General features: G+C 39.1%; 1 protein-coding gene across 4 annotated transcripts in view; it reads right to left on the bottom strand.

Annotated features, from left to right (window-relative positions):
• Window positions 1–17,797, bottom strand: part of slc35f3b (solute carrier family 35 member F3b) — a 29,120-nt gene extending 11,323 nt beyond the window's left edge. For 3 of the 4 annotated variants that reach the window (XR_005100388.1, XM_037271717.1, XM_037271718.1), the window contains exons 1-2: window positions 17,606–17,797; window positions 16,455–16,669 (exon numbers count right to left, since the gene is read on the bottom strand). Coding sequence is in view for 3 of the 4 variants with exons in the window: in XM_037271717.1 (XP_037127612.1) it covers window positions 16,455–16,669; window positions 17,606–17,796 (406 nt within the window). In the remaining variant the exon portion in view is untranslated. Of the gene's footprint in view, window positions 1–2,315; window positions 2,603–16,454; window positions 16,670–17,605 lie in introns of those variants that run through there. The other variant, XM_037271719.1, reaches the window with a different exon arrangement.
• Window positions 17,798–20,909: the final 3,112 nt, after the last annotated feature.

The raw sequence follows: 20,909 nt of genomic DNA, 5'->3' as shown, positions 1-20,909 counted from the left end.
TTGAACCCTAAGTAACAAACCATAGAAGGAACAGAAGTATATTAGACAAGACCAATAATACTAATACTAATTATTATTATTACTAGTATAATACTAATAATAATAATTAATAATAATAATTTCAGTACTAGGTCACTCCTGGCACACAATTTGCTGTCACTAAGCACAACCTGTATTGTATTAATTTTATGTGTTTGCATATATTCAAATGATACCCAGTTACAACAATTGGAATAGAACTATTGTTGCAATATCAAAACAAAGTTTCTAAAGTCATTGTTGCATAAGAGGCGGAATCTCTTGCTCCCGTGTGATTCGCTCTTCAAATTGGCTGCCAACCACTCATGCTAAATCGTATACAGCCTCCACTTCCTCACTAGCACAATTTACAATGATCCATCAAGCACACATTCAAAGTTCTTTCACTGTTGACCAAATTTGGACGACTGCTGCTGTTAATGATCTTACTGTCTCCGTCAGCCCCCAGAAATTATACCTGCAATTTTATTTTAATGAAGCAGCGTTAATCAAAAAGAACAAGCCTTTTTAAACACTTTATGTTCATAGTTTGTAAAAATGACATACTCAAGTCGTCACTGACTGATAGTATTCAAAACATGGGAGGTTCCAGCCCAATGGTAGCCAGAATTACCATGCCAAGGTTATGCTAGGCTGGGTAGTGAGAAAACCTTTACATGAAAACCAAATGCAGAACAATCAAAGTTTATTCAATACTGACTGAACACCACTGCTCATATTCTAACAGCTGGTTGATGCATTATTGATTCCATTTTTATTCAGATATATTTTCACATAACTGCAGACGGTGCAAGAACAGGAACCCAGACAAGTCAGTAAGCTTCTATTCAGGCCAAAGCAGAGCCTGTAAGATCTAGAACAGGGATGGGCAACTGGCAGTCCACGGGCCACAATCTAAATAACCCTCTTAATTAATAATAAATTTAAAAAAACTCAATAATATTAAGACTTTGAGTGGGTTGATTTTTGTGTATTAAAAAAAAAGAAATATATTATGAGCACATAATTTGTACATTTTTCTTAAAAAAGAACATCATGCACACCCAAACAGTGTCACAAGTTCAGCATCTAATTTACCTCCAATGAACACACAGGCAGCCATAAGTGCTTACCTAACAGCAACCATAAATACACAAAAATCATTGCCTTCATTTTTTACAATTCTTCTTGGAGATGCAAATGAGCTTGAGATTATTTTAGATCCACTCGCTTGAAATGTTCTGTGAAATCAGCCGCCTATTCTACTGTGAGTGCATCTTCAATGCAGCACTCTCGCTAATGTTACAACACTGGGATATTCCCTCTGTGCTCAAGCCGACAAATACACTGCACACATCACACCTTTTTACAGCAGTTAAGCCTGTGGTAGGATGCCAGGTAGGCAAGACAACATAACTGAACCTTGGGGACATGTTAGATGTTACTTGATGTTACGTGACGCCGTACAACAACAACACGCCACACGAGAGACGTGTTGTTGTCCTTACTAATATAAATGTTCCAACTGTGCTCCTGCAGGTACAAAAAAGCTGACTGGGAGCGAGTGAACTTGATCAGCTATAAACAATTCTGAGGGGTGCATAACATTTGTTGTTGTCCTGGCTACAGTAGCAGGATGGGGGCTGCAGACTGAGGAGGGAATCCCTGCTGCAATAGCAATCACACATATGGAGCAGCAGAGGCTCATGTGGCTAATAGCAGCAATGTGTACAATGCAGTCAGATCCTGCAGCTTGAGGTGTCAGTGTTGACTTTCTTATTATAACTGAGGACTACCAAGGTGCCCTTGAGCAAAGTCCTGAACCCACCAAACACCTTGCTGCATGCTAAGGGCCCATATGTTATTTGAATTGGTCTGTGTTGATGAAATATATTGAATTACTTCTTATGGTAATTTAGGGCATTATTGTAATTGATGCAATTGTCAATCAGTAGTGTAATTTGCAGTGGTATAAAACTGCTTAGAGATGTTTCTGTTAACTTTACTAAAAAAAAAAAAAAAACTAATGCATTGTAAGGAATTTTAAAAAAAAGTTTTTTGTATTAGTATTTAATGTCAATATTTGATACAGCAATAGTGCCGAATTTTTGGGCTGATCAACTTTATCTTATTGCAGTAATATTTTAGGTATTTAATTAGAATTGTAAAAGTTTTTGTTTCCAAAAATTAACCCATCAAATGAAGTCGCATACAAAATGATGCACGTCATTCCATGCAAACGTGCAGTGCAAACGTGAATTCGCTCCAAATCGTCACGCACCCTTCCTAGTGCTTACCTTCCACTTTGGTGAGGGTGAGCACCGGACTGTTGCAGGCGGACAGCGGGGCGACCCTGGCCGAGTGTTTCTTCATGATGCCGAGCTCGGGTGGGATGAGCTCCGAAACCGCTTCGACTACATCCCTGAAGCGGATTTAGCCCCGGACTCGGACCTCTTGACGGGACACTTCACATTCCAGAACCCGCTATCCTTGCGTCTTCCATCTATTTAACTTCACCCCCTCACTTGCTTTAGTGATCACTCCTTCCTCCTCCGTGTATAGTCCCCACCACCCGTTCCCTCCTCATCCGAGCCCTCCCTCCCCTAAATGAGTGCGGTGGCCCCGTGCAGGTCTCTCCTCACGTACACAGCTGCACCATTTGCTGCAATTCGCCCACGTCAGTGCCGCCACCCTCCCATTCACCCGTGCATGGTGAAACCCCCCCCCCATCCACCCATGGGATGAATGTCTGCACTTGAAATTTCCATGATTCATTTTTTTGGTACATTTGTGCACAGAGTTCAAACGTACTGTATCAAAACAAATGACACATGGTCAAGCTCAGTAAAATTCACATTGTGTCAAGGTTTCCCCACATGACCCCGTTCTTGCACAAGAACATTGAGTTTTTGAATTTTTCTGCATGACATTGCATACAATTTCGTACACTTGACATACCGCTTCAGCTAGTAAATTTGCCTCACAATCTGAGTGGTTTTCGTTTCTAAATGTATGGATGGTTTTAGATATTAGAATGTGCAGGGACTATTTGAAGTGTGTGTCGTGAGCTTTATGAAGACTCGTGAGTCATGAATGAAAGATGTTGCATTGCTACAAGAATGATCTCATCTTCCAATGGCCAAGTACACCGCAAAGTACAATGTGTGCTCATGGACGGAGTTTTCTTTTTTAATTTCCATTAGAAATGGGTGTTTGCGCCGTTGTGGGAGTGAACAGATTTCCAGCCAATCACAGTGGCTCCTCTCATTTCAGTCTACAATCTACATGGCAGAAGCATAAAAAAGGTAGGAATTCGCAAAGCATGCTTTAAGGAAGTTTGATAAATGAATCGATTAAAAGGTATGTCCCAATACTTTAGCGGCGAAAGTGTTTGTGTGCGTTTCTGAAGTGACTCTGCACTGGTGTGTGAAAGCCGCTGAGTGAGAGCACGCCTGAAGGAAGCTCCACTGAATAATTCACTGTGTAGACTCGCCACACTCCAGCACCAATCCCCTAACCCTGTCTAACTAGGACAGGGAGCTCAAAAAAGACTCTCTGTCCAGACCAACGTTGACGTCCCTCACCAGCCATTGTATCCCTCACTTCCACCTCCTTCATGGCTTAGCAGAGGGCACGTGCAAACCTGAATGCACAGTGAACTAGCACATTCAGGACGTTTGGTGCTTTTCATCTCAGTTGAAATCCTATTGCTGTGTGGTCACAGTGAGACGTCCCATGAGTGTGCACGACTTCCACCGGGGGAAAAAGGGGACCATCTGTGTTTCGGAGAGACTGCTGTCAGCTTCTTCCATTAGCGAAAGAGTGAGGTGCAAGAAAGGGATGGATGAGATTGTTAAAGGATCCCAGACAATGACTCATAGACTTTTATGTGTGAGCACGGAGGAGGATCAAACTGTTCCGGAATGCCTCATGACAACACATTCTCTCATACACACACACACACACACACAAAGTGTCTGAATAGAGGTGAGTGTGTAGTCAAGGAAGGGCAAAAAAAATTTTTGGGAGGAGCCTTCAATCTTCAATACGTTTGTATTTGTACCAATCAAACATAGCTAATTAAACAAAAACATACTTGTGATTTTCATGAAATCCTGTAAATGTACAAGAAAATGTGCACGATTAAAGCGAATGATTGCATACTGCGACTGAGCGACCTTGCGCTCCATGAATAACAAACACACAAAACCTGCCTGGTGAAGGTGACCATCTTGTAACAAATTCAAATAGAATGATGGAAAGGGTTTGTGTGTGTGTGCATGCATTGAAAATATGCTATTATGTTGTGTTTGGACAATCATGTTTATTCTAATGGTTGCGCAAACAAAGCGCGTTGCTTTGACCTCCAATCTTGTGGTACCGCTTCATCTAGTTTTCAAATTTGATGGGAAGCCCACTGTAATAAATGGCAATGTTTTCATTTCCTTGCCCAAGGCTCCAAAGCTAAATTTCATATCAATATGATGGAAAACACGTACTTCATCACTTGTGACTTGCAGCAAGTCATTTATTCAAACTATTGGGGTACTTGAATGCCACACATTTATCTCTAATCCCTTTGCCTGACTCTAGTGATTAGACCTGTGCTATAGTGATGTGTATTCCATTTCTTTTAAGTGAACTGAATCCTTAGAATCAGTTCACTCAAAAGATTCGTTCAAACGAATTGTTCAACGAATCGTCCCCCCCCACACACACACTGATAATTTTTATTTTTTTTATTTCAATAACACACACAACTAAGCAATACACCAGACAAAAAACAATCAAGTAAACACACGGTAATGTCGACAACGGCAACGCACACTTTTTTCTCTATATTACAACATCCCGTGGGAACATATACGTCAAACAATACAACTACACCCCCCCCCCCATTTTTTTAAAAATATATAATAATAATAATTGGCTCGGTTATTCATACATTTCTTTCTATAATACAACACCTACACTAGTGTTGGCTCGTGAGTGAACGATCCGTTCGAAAGAACGGATCCTTTCAGTGAACGAGAGTGACCGAATCACTTCCTAAAGTGATTCGTTCTTTTTTTTTAAAGTTCATATGACTTCAACCAGTAGGTGTCGGTAATGCCCATTGAAGCTGGTAGCACCTCGCCGTAAAACAAAACGAAGAAGAAATTGACGTAACTTCCCGTTCACGAACGAGTCGTGAATTGCATTTCCCGTTCACCAACGAACGAATCAGTGAGTGAGTGATTCGCATTTCCAGTTCATGCGAGAACGGATAAGTGAGGGAACAAATCGTGACTTTCCCGTTCGCGAACGAGTCAATGGGTCAACTGGCTTCCTTCCTTCCCGTGCATCAACGGATCAGTCAGTGAACGTGTTGCGTCTCCCTCCTGGCGTAAACTATGTAAGCCAGAATGTCGATTTACGATTTGCCAAGGAAAGAAAGAACCACTCACTGAAACAGCACTTCTTTTATGCGAGTTTTCTCCAAGCTAACGGCTAACTTTATTGCATGAAGGGATGCGCCGTTATGCAACAACGGGGAGATTATGCTTCTCTTTGGGTAATCTTGATTTTATAACACTTAAAATAACGTGTATGCATATATACGCCTAAATATTGTTATCCAATATATCCACTGCAATTTCACATTGGATTGCTGGTTTGAAATTTACTTTTAATAATATTATTATTATTTTTAATAAACATTTATGTTAAAACTTGTCTGGTGTTTTAGTCCTTGTTTTTATATTCGCCAATTAAACCATAAAAATCAGACATTTGGTTAACTGCTTTATATGACAATATGTGTAGGTACACCTCATGGACACTTCAATAGGTACACTACATGAGGTAAAAAAAAAAAAAAAGAATAAATAAAGAGTTAATTGCACAACAAAAGCACATTTAGATATATTCTCACACCTGGGATCGAACCAAGTCATAGGTATCACTTACTATGCAACAAACTGAATAAAATTGTACACAAATTTTGAAAGAAATTATGAAGCCATTTATGTCTAAGTATATACACCTAAATCATTTTTTCTTTGTATTTACAAAGGTTTTGTCAACAATGCAAACAGAGCAGAGAAGGAGCTTGGACAGCTTATCTATGGCATCGTCTGTTGCTGAAGGTACTGAAGTGTTGCAGAACTTGACAGATGTTGCCTTTGAGTGTGCGTGAACAATTTATAGGCTTTACTCTGTCTACACTGAACCTAAGCTAGTAGTTTAAAAGTAACTAAAAACCTCCTTTAGAAGGTTTCCTTTCAACCGAATGCTTACAGATGCTTAATCAAAGTACAAATACTCACGGATAAAGTATTTGAATAAACGTATCCAATTCCTAGTTTCAAAATTATGTCATATTCGGTTTTGCCTTTTTTGTCCAGCATTTGGGCAAATTAACATTCAAATGAATGTAGGCCTACGACTTAATAAAGAAGATGGTGTTGACATCTGTAATCTTTCCTTTGGTGAAGCTAATATAATGTATATCATACGCAACCTCTTTATCATAACTCGATCGATGCTTGAAGATTTTCATTTGAGCTATTTGAACTCAATGGATTAGACCTAATCAGATTTTGCGATTGAATTGTGATGACAACATTGTGGTCAATTACAAAAAAGTGAATTTATTCTAATACGACTACGAATATTAATAGTGTAGTCATTAATATGTAAAATGGAAAAGTGGAGATCGGTTTCTTCAAGGGAAAAATAAATCAGGATTTTTGTCTTTTTCGTTTTATCTTCATAATCTAATATGTGCAAAGCAATAACGGCACCATGTAATCATCCTAGAAAAAGAGTTCTTTGTCCTTTGTCTCATCTTGCAGATAATAATAATATAACGGGTATTTCGGGGGGGGGGGGGGGTAATAAAACATTGACTCCTCTAACTGCTTGTTTCAAGTTCCATAGAGGTCAAGCAAAATGAACTTTCACACGCATACCCAGAGAGATATAGTACATTTTTAATTGACACTCAGGGAGCTATGAATAGTTTAAGGTTGTGACCGTAAGAGGCCAGGACCTTTTTTTACACACTTGTAATAGCCTCATGCAATCTTTTATAGCGCATTTTACTACAACAGCAGCTATAACAAAGCAAAACACTAATATACAGTGGCAGAACAGTAAAAGTCGCAAGTCAGATGAAGGACAAAGAATAAAAATGGGCCTTCAAATGAGTTTTTAAAATGGACAGAGAAGGTGCATGCCTAACATTTAAATGGAGGTCATTCCAGAGAGAAGGCGCTAATGCGCAACGGCACAACATGACAGAATCGGATGTATTCTTGGATCCAGAAAAAGACTCAAGTGACTTTGAAGGAGGTTAATTGTCAGGCCTCAAATGGCAAAGCTTCTTTTGCAAAAATGTACATTTGAATGTGCATGTATATGTGTGAGACACAAATTGAAATGGGATCACTTGTGTTTGCGGAAGGAACACGAGAGAATGTACTACACTATTGTATGCATATTATTATTTATCTGGCATAAAGTATGAGATTACTATTATTTTGTGGGTATCAAATACGGAAGAAAAGTTCATTTTACGTCATCCTTCATTCTTCTGCCTTCCAAAGTAATGTGAGACTTACTCGAAAGTGCAGCCGCTTCTAATGAGGTCCACAGGCGTCTATTTAAATGGTGTCAAGCTGTAATACTTGATGACAGCTCTTGCAGTCACACTCCACATGTTAATAAGAGAGTGCAGCAATTCCATTAATACCAGAGGGAACAGCTTGCAGTCTACATCATCTTGACTCTCTGTTTGGAGTTGCATGATAAAAAATTGGTAATAAAAAATGTGGAGCCAAATAGCAGAGTAGACATACGAGGCATCAGTGTGACCAATGCACCAATCTAGATACACTAACACGTGTAGCAAATTCCTTGTGCATTAGGTCCGCTCGTGCACTAGTCAAAATAAAGTACCACTTTCCAAAAACATGCTACTAGCGCCCTCTGCTGTCGAGCCACAGCCCAACTCGTCAAGTGAACAAATGCATTTGTCTGCCCTCCGCCGGCAGAGAGCGCTGTAGTCACACATATTCAATCATTCGTATAGAAATGGATGAAACTCGGTCAAGAAATGGAGCACAAAGTGGGGCAGAGATGACAGGTATGCATTGTGGACCCTCAGAACACAATAAACAATTACCATCAATTTTATCTTCACCCAGATGGACGCAGAGACTGTAATAACCTTTATGTGGGTTCACTGGCTTCCTCCCTCATTTTTAAAACCTGCATAGTTGGTTCATTTAAATAATCTAAATAATAACTCCAAATAATTACTGAATTAAAGAATAACTGATTTAAATGTTCAAACTGAATAATGTTACAGAATAGTAACAAAATATGAAGTTAAAATTATGATATAACATCTTGTACTAATTGTGACGAGAAAAAGAAGATTGATGCACTTGAGACTCTGCAAGTAGATTAGTTTGAGGCTGACAGACACATGAAATGCTTGCCTTTTGTAATCGATCATTTGAATAAATTCAAACAGGATTCAAGAAGCGCCATTGACAATTCTTTCTCACTATGGAACACGAACAGTTTCTTACAAAAAGACTGAAAGGATGAATAGGTTAATTTTCTGCATAATTGTGGTATCATTATGCTTCTGGGCTGTTGGTTTGTATCTTTGAAGTGTTCAGATGGCCCGACAGAGTCGCTCCAGTGGGTCGCTTCCAACAGCCAAGCTGCTTTCTCTTCATCCCTCGGCCTAACATTCCAACTACAAGAGCAGCAGGTGCTTTGGACTTGCTTCAAAAAAGTGTTTGCGCGTACGTGTGTGTGTGTGAGCAAGAGAGAGAAAGGGAGATCTAAACCTTTTGAATGCATTTTGCATCTCAAATTGTTCAATCTTTCAGTACTTTTCCCTCAACAAGGAGCTGAATGGCAAAAATTTCACGGCCATTTCAATATGCATTCTCTGAATCTTTATCTTTGCTGCAACCTACTGCTGATGCTATGTGAGAACATCTGTTTGGTAGGTTGAGGATTGTCACCTGGCTTATTCTGCATCCCCAAACCCCTTAAATTCTGTCAACTCACATCCATGTTCACTATGCCTTTAATTTTCTGATATTTGGGCACAAAGGTGAATACCGTGTGTGTTGGTGATAATAACAATGACTTAAAGTGTCATGCTTACACCAGCTGTTTTACTTTCGGCTAGCTTATGATTTAATGAAGAACAACACGACATGAGCTCATGGAAGTTATGCAATATCTGCAACTAGCCCCGCTATGGCAAAACTCCCAGAGCAATATAATTCAATATACTAATGCTTGCAACTCAAAATGGGAGTTCAGAATATTCCATTCATTCATCTTTATAATGCTCATCCTCATCAGGGTTGTGGGTACAGTAAACTGGAGCCTATCCCAATGGACTGAGCCAGAGGTGGGGTCCACACATATTTAGTCATACTTAGCTAATGGCTTACATAGTTGCTGTGTAAAAAAACAAACAATAATGCACTGGTGTAAAAGAAAAATAATCCATCAAAATATGAAGAACTTGCAACTTCACTTTGTAACATACTACACTAAGGCGCTTATAATTGAAGTGAGAGAAAACTCTGCTGTTCCCTTTTTGATAGTGTTCTCCATTCAGTGAGGAGTGAGAACATCTGATACGCTTGTGAGCTTCCCCTAATGCCAATGGACGACTGGCCACACTGTCACTCCTAACAATGACACTCCGAATGCTGCATTCATGTTCCTGCCAGCACATTCATGAAATGATGTTCCTTCAGCTCAACACAATAATGTTTGGAAGAGTAAATCCCAATCTGTTTCCACCCAGGAGTGTGTTGCCAAATTGAACAGAGAAAAAGGTCAGTAAACAAACGACAACAATGGAGGCCATCCACCATGTTGTCTTTCTTGGCATGCCTTGTTTATGACAATGAGAAAAAAAAACGTTTGATGGAAGAGGGGAAAATATCAAATGCACCATTCCTTATTTTGTGATTCTCTCTGGACCAATCAATACACTGCTGTGTGTATAGCTCCTGCTATTTAGGTTTGTTGCCACCAAATGGTGCCTAAAATTTGAAAAGCGTGAACAAACACAAAAATCTTTCCCCCTCGCTGCCCCCCGGGCAAGAGTAAACCCTCAAATTAGCCTCCATGGACTGACATCGAGCTTACTTGATGTTTGATACAGCTCATGCAGTAAAAGTTCTTTCTTCCGTGTATGATTTAAAAAGAAATTTAATTAACTGCCAAAATAATTAAGACAAGCATAGCAAAAAAATTCTCTGTGAATTCAGTGTATATTTTAAAAGAAATACCAACAGTGTATTTAAATTACATCATACATATATAATGGCATCTCTTGATAGACATTCAAATACCGTAATTTTCGGACTATAAGTCGCACCGGAGTATAAGTCGCACCAGCCATAAAATGCCCAAAAAAGTGAAAAAACCCCATATATATGTATATAAATCGCTCCTGAGTATAAGTCGCCCCCCCACCCAAACTATGAAAAAAAACCGCGACTTATAGTCCGAAAATTACGGTAACTAAACAAAAACTAAATTTAATATAAATATACAGAATGCTGAGCTGTAGCATTAACTTGGATGCTAGCGCTAAGAAATCTCGAGTGTGTCCAGGCTGGTATTAAACTACTGAGGTTGGTGAGTGGCGTTGCCATGGCGATGACACAAATCTTATTCTCCTTTTGATAAGCTTATGCACGATTCAAAATGTCATTAAAAAAAAACTTATTTTACGTTGGAAAAACATGACAGACCAAAGACATACCAATAGAAGAGCTTTTGTTTTGACTACATCATTGGCTTAGCGAGCGGAACACATACTGTATATGTTTGTAATTAAATAATAGCCTGTGGACAAACTTTGTGAAATTAGATAATTTCCCACAGCACACTAGTAATCATAATTTGGTTGTGTGCATATTTTAAGGTGAAATTCACTTATAAAAGGGAATCAATCATCATATGTACATGCATACACTTAGTATACAATGATCTCTTCAGTGAAGTGAAGCATCCACCTGAGCGTGAACATCACAACCTTTTCAGATGAATTTGTTTTTAAAATATTGTTTGTGTCATCCATTTACACCGCAAGGCAAAGTATTAGAGCAAAAAAAATATGAATTAGTCACCATGTATTTACTGTCAGCCTCTGGCAACACCACTGATAAGAGCATACACGCTGGAGGAGGTTTATACGTAATATATTTACTGCTTGTCTATTGTTGGCTCTTTTCCTTGTTTATCGACACTAAGCTTGTGTTAATTTTACATGGAGTAGAATCCAGCTCGAATACACTTTGCTGTCACAAGATCCTTACCAAGCAACATTTTCTTATCAACATGTTCAGAGTCAAAATTGCTGGCACAACCTCATTTACACTTTGCCTACTTTGTTCCCCGGCTGCTGCTCTTTTATGACCACGTTGTGCTGTGCGTAACCACAGCAGATTAATTACGTCTGGGTGGGGATCATACGTCGCCTCTCCTAATTAACGCTCGATGAAAGAGGTGAAAGGGTGTCTGCAGGACTAGACTGGCATGAAACAGCATTTCCATCAGTAGAAAAGGGTGGAGTAAAAAAACAGTCAGGGCAGTTGCATTTTCTAATTTTCTTCCTTGAATTAAATTGGGTAACTCAAATACCACAAAACATAAAGATGCAATCTCTCCCAATGAAATGTCGAAAATAGTGTCAAATTCTGTACAGTAGCCCTCCACCCTCTCACGTCTACAGCAAAAATGAGAAATAAACGCCAGCGAGTTCTCAGCTTCAAAGTCAAAGTCAGCTGAATTGCAATGAGCATGGGCAGGTGTATGATTTGCTATGCATCACTCTATATTATGCATGTCATGTTATGCAACAGGAAGTGCTTTCGAGTATACCAGAGATGGACGAAATGTCCATTTAGGGCATAGTCCAAGCATGTTATTGCCTCAACAGGCAATAAAAAGTGCATTTTTCACTTAAATTGATTGATTCCATTGTAATGGGCATAATAATATAGGTTGGCTGCTTAGTTGACCGTCAATAATTCGGCCAGTTAGGGTTATGTGCATGTACAGTATATTGAGGCTTATGGAATATGCATTGGTATAAAATTGCAATGTGTCACATTACGTGACAGCTGTTTAATATTAGTCAAATATTTGGATTCTGTCATGTTGCTAAATGACTAGAAATGACGGTTTGTTCAGCTTCATTGTCATGGGCCACATGAGTGGGCCGTTATGACAGTAAACACTCATAAATGTATGATTGCCTCAAACAACAACAACAAAACTGAAACTGGAAGCCAGTGCAAAACTGTTTGTTGTTGAGTGATTACAGTCCTAGAAAAACCTTAATTCAGTCATGTATTAATACATTACACAAATAACCCCAAGTTTAAAAAGAAATGACTCCTTTCCCAACGCCATTTGCATCCAATATTAAATATGCAAATGTGCCAGCCTGCATGTTCCGTATATTCTGCAGCATAGCACTAAAACATGAAATAGTGTTTTAAATATGCATGCAGAAAAAAAACGGAAGCCCACAGAAAAAATACTGTATGTTGATTAGGGGGGCTTTTTTGTTTCTCTCATTGATTGTTTAGAGCAAAACAGTGTGAACATGGATGTATGAGCGTGCTGTCATGGCGACTCTGTTCGTGGGGATGATGTGAGTGAGTACTTTTTTCCACTAAGCACTAAGATTTCTCTTCAACTCGGATGCACACAGTGACAGGTTTGCATCACTGGGGAAATAAAGCATAAAATGGTTGTTTAATGCGCTCACTGTACAGTATCAGTCTTTCACATTCTTTACTTAACGGTAACAAATGATCGACACGACAGATTCTTTTCTCATGGTTTTCTGGCCACCATAATTTTACTCTTCCTGTCTTAATTGGCCTTTTTTCCTTCTGTTTCAGCTTTATGATTGACAGCATTTCCCAGGATGCCTTTCCGCATGCCTGCGCTGTGGGTACAGATTGTGGATGGCAGCAAAGAAAAAGTGTGAGCAAAGGGAACATCGGCTACCAAATTGATGATTAATTATCATTCAACAAGCGCATAGAATCGGCTTACACAAGAAGTTGGTAGAATTTTATATTAAAAGTAAATATGATGTAATTTTTTCTGTCATTTACAGTGCTGTTAGTATATGGAGTATAATAGGTGCCACAAAACAGTTCTTCAAACAAACTACTACAGTGATGCCTTAAGATACAAGTGACTCAACTTTTTGAGACATAAACTGCACTAACTAGAAATAAAATCACTGTATGGTAGCAGGTGACTCACATCATAACAAGCAGCAGATTGGCACTCTTAGTAAATCGTCTTCCAAAAAGAGGCTTCAAGCTCTTTATTGCCACACTCAACTGAAGGTTATTGTCAACCTAAACTTTAAAAAAAAAAAAAGAAATTGTGTATTTAAAGCAAGCATAGTCTCCGCTTCCTGAATGCTAACATATTATACGAATTATTATAACTTGTTCAAATCATCAGTCCCGCCTTGCGAGACTGTCATGACAGGTGTAAATGACCATCCAAACTCTCCAACCTGTTCCTGCACCTTGGGTCTCATCGTGACGAAAAGCACAGCTGAAAATAGAAGGCAACATTTCCTTTCATTTCATGCCTCACAAACCTCAACTTTTGTACCCGAGGGAGATGCTATCTTTGTTAAAGTAAATTATATTGGGAAAAAATAAATTTCATTTCTCAGTGTGCACACCTGTAGAGACACCTTGACGCAATAAGGGAGAAACTATCCATTTTCTACACTGCATATCTTTTTCAGGCATAGGGAAGCTAGAGCATGACGTTTCAAAAATGCATACTGCATGTCCATTGAAAATGAGCCTCAATCTGCAGGTTAGGGGAAAACAGTGGCATCGTTTTTTTCAGTGGTGTGCGTAATCTGGTTACCATAGCAACAAATACAGCCTATTCCACCAAGTTGATTTTCATACAAATCTAGTTTATAGTCCCCTGCTTCGTATTTCTAATGTAAATGGCCACAAGCATTAGCATACCGACAATTTTGGCGCACACAAAGTTTGGTCGCCGCAGAAAGCAATTTTTGTTTCAATGGTCTAGAGAAGAGGTCCCCAACCACCGGGCCACGGACCGGTACCGGGCCGCACAGAAAAAAAACAATAATTGTTGGAGCCTATTTAATTTCTTATATTGATTGTATTAATATCATTATTATTTGTGGTCTGGCCTATGAATTATTTCTGTTCTATATGTGAAGCCAGATAGTGCCAGTGCCAGTCAGGTCTCCTCCTCCTTTGCAGCCACCTCCTACCTATAATGTGGGAGTTAGGACAGGTGTGTTTTTTTTTTTGGTGTTTCTTGGTTTTGAAGGAGGAGTAGTGATACAGTTTTTTCAACCACTAAAATCATTACTAGATTATGTTTTATTGTTTTATTTTTCTTGTATGAAAGTCAACCCGGAGATTTATGTTTAATGTAAATAAATACCTTTTTTGGATTGAAGAACTATCTCCGTGAGTGCTTTTTGGTTTAGTGGGTTTAAGACCTCCTCCTTACAAGCTACTCTTTTATTTTTGAGGTGACAATTTTTGAAATACAAGAGTAGCCACAACAATAATTTTTTTTGCAGGTCAAGACGCTCGCCCCGGTCACATAACATGTTTCCCCAGTCGAGCCCGCAAAGCTACGGAGCAGATACTTAATGGTGAGTTTTATTTTTATGCGTTTTTTATTATAAATTTATTATTTATATATTTATCTAAAGGTCGGTCCGTGAAAATATTGTCTGACATGTAACCGGTCCGTGGCGCAAAAAGGTTGGGAACTGCTGGTCTAGAGGTCTCCGAGTCATGATCAGCAAGAGACAACAACGTGGCATAAATCATGTGAAATTTAAAGTGCCTTCCTCGTACCAGACAGCTCCACGAGTTGGGGGATAAACATTTATTTTACTAACAAAATTACCTGACGCTGAAATTGCATAATTATATTCATTTGTCACTTGATGATTTACGGCAATGTTTTCTCGACATCAAATGAGCAATGATGTGCCAAGTGGAGCTTCTGTAATTGAAGCCCTTTTGATGCCATTTTGGTATGTTTACGTCACCTTTCCCCCTTGTTTGAGTTAACAAAAACTATTTGGGGGGGGTGGGAACAAAAAAAAAAAAAAGGAATAACATTTTGTCTATGACCTTTTCTTTGACATCAAACCCAACAGACACAACAAACAGAGCGGAGGTGTTTTGCTGCTTGGTGCATCAATGCAAGTTGTTGATGAAATAAGAACTTGTTGATCCACTGGCTGCATTTCTGTTTAAATCAACCTCTTATACTGTCCACAAGAGTCAAATTAGTTGGAGGGTTTCTACTTTAGGCAAAGTGACTCAGTGGCATTTCAAAAAATGAGCAGCAGGTTTAGATGACATTTGGTGCTTTTGTGGAGGCAGCAATGTACTTTGGTGGTTTAAACCTGCATGCCAGTGAGAGAGTTTGCTCGCGTGTGCAGGGTCACAGTACGTCATTTCGTTTTGCTTTGCCAGTTAGCGCCAGTAGGTTGGCGGTTAATGGAATAAAATACAAGTGCCACCCACATTGGCCGAATTACCTTCCAAACTGTCTCCCAATACATTAACAATTTCGTGTGTGTGTTGTAGGATGTGGATCTTAAGATGTTTTTGTTGTTGGACCAAAATGTAAACTTTAAAAAGTGAGCGTCTTTTCCACACAATTGTTCTAATTAACTGTGATAAATGACATAAACAGCCTATGGAGATGTTCTCTTTTAAATGGCTCAGCTTTAATAGCAGTTCCATGGGGAGTGTTTTAATGATGGAACACCAAGCCAGATCTAAAGGGTTAAGTGCTCAGCCCCCCAAAATGATGCAAATCTCCTGAAGTGATGCAGAGATTAAAAGCGAGAGAGAGGATTAAAGCTATGTTAAAAAAAACAACTCTTCAAAGAATTTACTGCTCAAAGCAAGGTTTCGATTGTCTGATGCCTCAAGCTTCAGTGAAGTTCGCTCTGCTAGCTGCCCCAACTTTAGCGATAATGATGCTTTAAAAACAACTCTTAAAGGATGAGTTGAACGGAAGGATTTGACTTCATTAGTCTAATTGTTCTTGCAACAACTGCGAGTCAGTCAACATACATTATCTGAATAAAATCATTAATGAGCTACTTAATTATTCATGAATACAGTAATTTTTTATGAATCATATCTAAACAAATGGGTCAGGGCAATGCCTTTTTCTGTCCATAAACACATTTAATTTTAATAAATTTATTTTCTAATATACAATATACATAGTGAAATACGTTTAATCACATTATGTAAACTTAAACTGCATTATATAGTTCTTGTTTGCAACCTCTTGGTGCACATGCAATGTTCTAACACTATTGAACTCACTTTTGTAGCTGGCATTCCAAGGCTGGTAGCCATAATATCCAGTGATACGCAGTATTCGCTCTTCTATGGATGCACTGTTGATGTCCTCCACTGAGCGGGAAGACTTGAGGTCTTCTTTGATGGCCTCGTCCACTACAAGGTACTTGAGTTGTCTGAGCTGAGGGCTGATGTCCGAAAGCCTTCTGGGGCTCACTTCGGGCGACTTGCGCATCCCGCTGGCAAGAGAAGGAAGCAAAAGGGTGGAGGTAGTAACGTTGACAGTGCGAGACAAAGAGAAAAAGAGAAAGGGATCCTGTATATTTGGGCTCGTTCTTGACGAGATCAGATCTGTCTCTAGTAAGTGGAGCTTAGTATGGTGCACCCAAAAAAGGCCCCCGCATCTCCTCTCATGTACAGTACAGAAATCATCATCCTTCACTAGTCCTGCCTCAGCTCAGCCATTGTGTGAAAGACATTAAGTGCTAGTGACGGGTGTTGCAACTTGCAAGCATTACAATCGACCTACTATGGCTTTCGAGGCTTATAGAAAATCACAAGTGATTTGCAAAGAGGCCGATAAAATATTAGTGATGGCTCCTGGCTATACGAGCATACATAATGGTGGCCAGTCATTTGAGACTGCACACAGTAGTTTATGTATGTAATTGGCTTTTAAGAAGAAGCGACATTGGTTTTATTTCCAGTAGGTAGCATAACACTAACGCAATAATACTCTAAAATGGTCAAGATATTGCACCAATTAAACTAAAAAGCATCCTATGTTTCATAAAAGAGTGAATCCCTTGCTGTTATACAACATTACAGTATAGAAAAACGCCACTGGAGTTGTTTTGCCTTTGTAGGACAGACGCACATATCCATTCAACTATAAACACATGCATGATATAGAAATTGTAAATAATCCCAATGTAATGTTAATTTTTGATATGGCACATACAGATAAAAAATAGTTATATATACTCTTGATAAAAAAAAATGAAATGACAAAGCAGATGGAGTTAAATATTTCTGGGTTATTTCTTCACTTGCTATTTATAACAGCTGTATTAAAAATAATCTAGAATGTACATCTCTCGTGCAACAGGTCCATTCAATCACAGCCAATCAATCGAGCATCAAGCACGAGAAAGAAGGTAAACAAATTTGCTTACAGCGGCATCAAGTTTGTCGGAGGTCCAAGATAGCACATACAGTCCCGATGGGGCCGCCCGACCCGGTCCCACACGGTGCCCTCCCCATCACCGTACATTTTGGGGCCACTGCACGGGGCTGTCACGGTCAACAGCGGAGAGGGATTAAGAGAAGTAACATGCTGCAGCCGCAGCTTGGTACCCGCAAACATATGCCTCTCTGATCACTTTTCCTTTTCTAACATGCTCGCTGTCAAGCGACGTGAGCACTGCAACAGCGCCATCTATAGACGTCATGGGCACAATTAAATTTTGGAATATGTGGAGTCCTCCCTCGGATAAGTGATAGAGAACTTACGATCCTTCTTTTCCATTAAAACAAAAGAAAAACTGCTACAGCTATATTTATTGATCTAATTATATTATGCTTGTGTATCCATACATTCTCTTAATATCTATTTATTTAATCTACAGTCAAAATAATATAGCAATAATTGTTTGCTGATCTCAGGAAAATTTAGGATATGTTATTGAAAACTTCTACAAAAGGCATTTGATGATGTACAAGAGTAATAAACTAAAACATGCACTCGGATTTTTATGGTTTTTTTTTCAACCTGAAAGTGTCAAACCTGGTGTCTTGAAACTGTCCCCACACTAAATTGAGTTGCTAATGGAAACGGTTGTATATTCTGATTCATTTTTCATTACCAAACCAAAATAAATAATGACTGGCAAATGTCTCTAAATGAATCTCTAAAGTATCATTAAATTTCAGACTTCCACCTTTGATTGTGAAACGAGTCAGAGTCATTTCTATTAACTTTATTGCCCAATTCTGTTTTAATAGTGACAGAGGGAAAACTCTTTGTAGCTGTTAACTTTTACTCTAAGGTGCTCTTAGGATATAATCTATTTTTTCACATTTCATCGTAGAGAACATTAAAAATTGAAAGTTTTTTAGACGGGCCCATCAATCACTGTTTGTTTACTGCAGTCCAGTGGCAGTTTTATATGACAGACATATTCAGTACATAAAACACCAGACCGGGAAAAATGCTGTTCTCTGTTTTACTGCCTGGTCAACTGTAAAGCCGCATCAGCAACAAACAAATCATTTTTGATTGACTATCAAACTTCATAAGTAAAATTACAGCTACAGATAAACAGACAGACTCTATTTCTTGGTCATGTTACACATTTGGAAAGCCACTTGTTGCTTTTTTTCCAAGTTCACCAATTGTTTTGTTAACATGGTGATATGTAATATTCATGGTGCTAAACTGTGTCATTTTCAAGACAAAAATGATTTCCTCCGTGACCTCAAAAACTCACAAACACATGTTCGTCAGAGAACTACAACAAAAGCCGCATGATCACCAATAGGCATTCTCAGTATTTCTTTAATCCCCTGGTATCCAGTTTGGTACAACTTAAAGTACGGTCTCGCGTTTCTCCCTATCAATATTTAAACATGTCTCAGCATGGAAACAGTGACAAGCAGCTTCTGATTGGTGCATAGAGGAGGAGTAGTGGTACTGGGAGCCACTAAAAATACCCCCATTGCCTACAGTACGCCGTGCGCCTAAGGGCTCATGCATTGTGCACATTAGATTTCTAATAGTGTTTGACTCCTGACATTTGCATAAACCAATAGGAGCATCCCTATTAGGTTTTCTTGTGTTTGTCACAAAGTCTTTTGGGGGGTGGGGTCCCAAGAGTCTGTGAGACTTCTTGAGGCTGTGTTTGTTATTCAACTGCTATTATTGGTAAGGTTGACACACAGCTGGGGAGAAACAAGCACAATCTCCATGGATGAGGAGGCCTGCTGATGCTGGTTCATGGTGGACTTAACAAGAAGCCTTGCTGGGGCACATCGACTGGCGCAGGGGTGTCAAACTCATTTTTTTGGCGGGCCGCATTGTAGTCATAGCTTCTTTCGGAGGGCCATTATGACTGTCAACCCAAATAAATGTACGAGCACCTCATTATATACAGTAAAAGCTACAAAACAAACGGACAAATAACTTGTTTTCAAATCAGACGAGTAAAAACTGGTCAAATATTTAAAAAAAAAAAAGATATTATTAAAAGTGAAGACAATTTGCAATTCTAGTCATGACACGAATTTGATGCACGATTTGTCTTCACGGACCACATAAAATGATGTGGCGGGCCGTATCTGGCCCCCGGGCCTTGAGTTTGATACTTGAGGACTCGCGTCTCGTCTTCTTTACTGGCCTCGTTTCCAATATTAGACATTCCCATTTTAGTTTTGCTGACGGGTCCAAATATACGATTAAAAGCTTGCAAATGTCTTCAGCGCTTTCTTTGTCACACTGTTTAATAATCAAGCTCCTCCATTTAGATTCATGGAAAAGTAGAAAACACCTCTCAACATGAGCATTGTTCTGTTTGTCCCCGAGACAAAGTGCTCTGTTCTTGTTGAAAAGTACGCTGTGTAATTTATTTCCCGTTTTCCTCAAAATGTTTAATTGGCTCGGTGGTGATGTGAGGCTCAGCTTTGGTGCCCTTAAGCTTGTCTGACGTTCACCTCTTGAGACAATTAAGCTCTTGCTTTCTTTTGAATATTTATGGGCAAATACCTTTGCTTGTAGGGTGTAAACACTTGGTAAGGAAGAGAAAAAAGATTTGGTGTCAAATATACAGCACAAGGCCACTTTATTTTAATGTCATCAATATTTTACACATTATTGCTTTCAGGACAGAAGCAAGACGAAAATCATTTGTTTGTTATTCTGGACTTTATCCATCAGTTCCAGCTTGACGGACAATACTGGATCTGCTCTTGACAATTGAATGTGACTGGCGACGAGCCATTATGATGTTCTCACTGCAACGACATTGTAGAGACAACCGCCTACAGTATGTCTGCGGCAGCCAATCACCATCCACCCTCCTCTTTCCATTTTTTCCTCCTTCCCTCTAGTCCTGTCAGTTTGTCTAACACATTCAACTGAGGTTTAACTGGGCCACTTTCTTCGTGTGAGTGATTGTCTTTGCATATATGATGCTTTTTGTGTGGACAACATCATTGATTTTTTCCCCCCATACTGCATATTGTGCACTTTATTCCATGTTTGTAGAAATAACTTTTGCAGTTTGTGTAAAAGGCCATTGATTGCAAATCAATGTTGCCTACTTTATTTCCTCAACTAGTGACCAGGAATGGCAGAGACTGTCAGGACTTTATTTGAAAGAGCTACTGTGTCTCTTTTTTTGTCTGGGACAGCTTCCAAGACCAACAACGCATAACTGATCCGTAGATGAATTCATAAATTCATTACACATTTACATAAACCCA

The sequence above is a fragment of the Syngnathus acus genome, chromosome 15 (assembly GCF_901709675.1).
Source record: "Syngnathus acus chromosome 15, fSynAcu1.2, whole genome shotgun sequence".
NCBI lineage: Eukaryota > Metazoa > Chordata > Actinopteri > Syngnathiformes > Syngnathidae > Syngnathus > Syngnathus acus.
The sequence above is the reverse complement of the archived record's forward strand: the minus strand, read 5'-3'. Positions and strand labels throughout refer to the sequence as shown.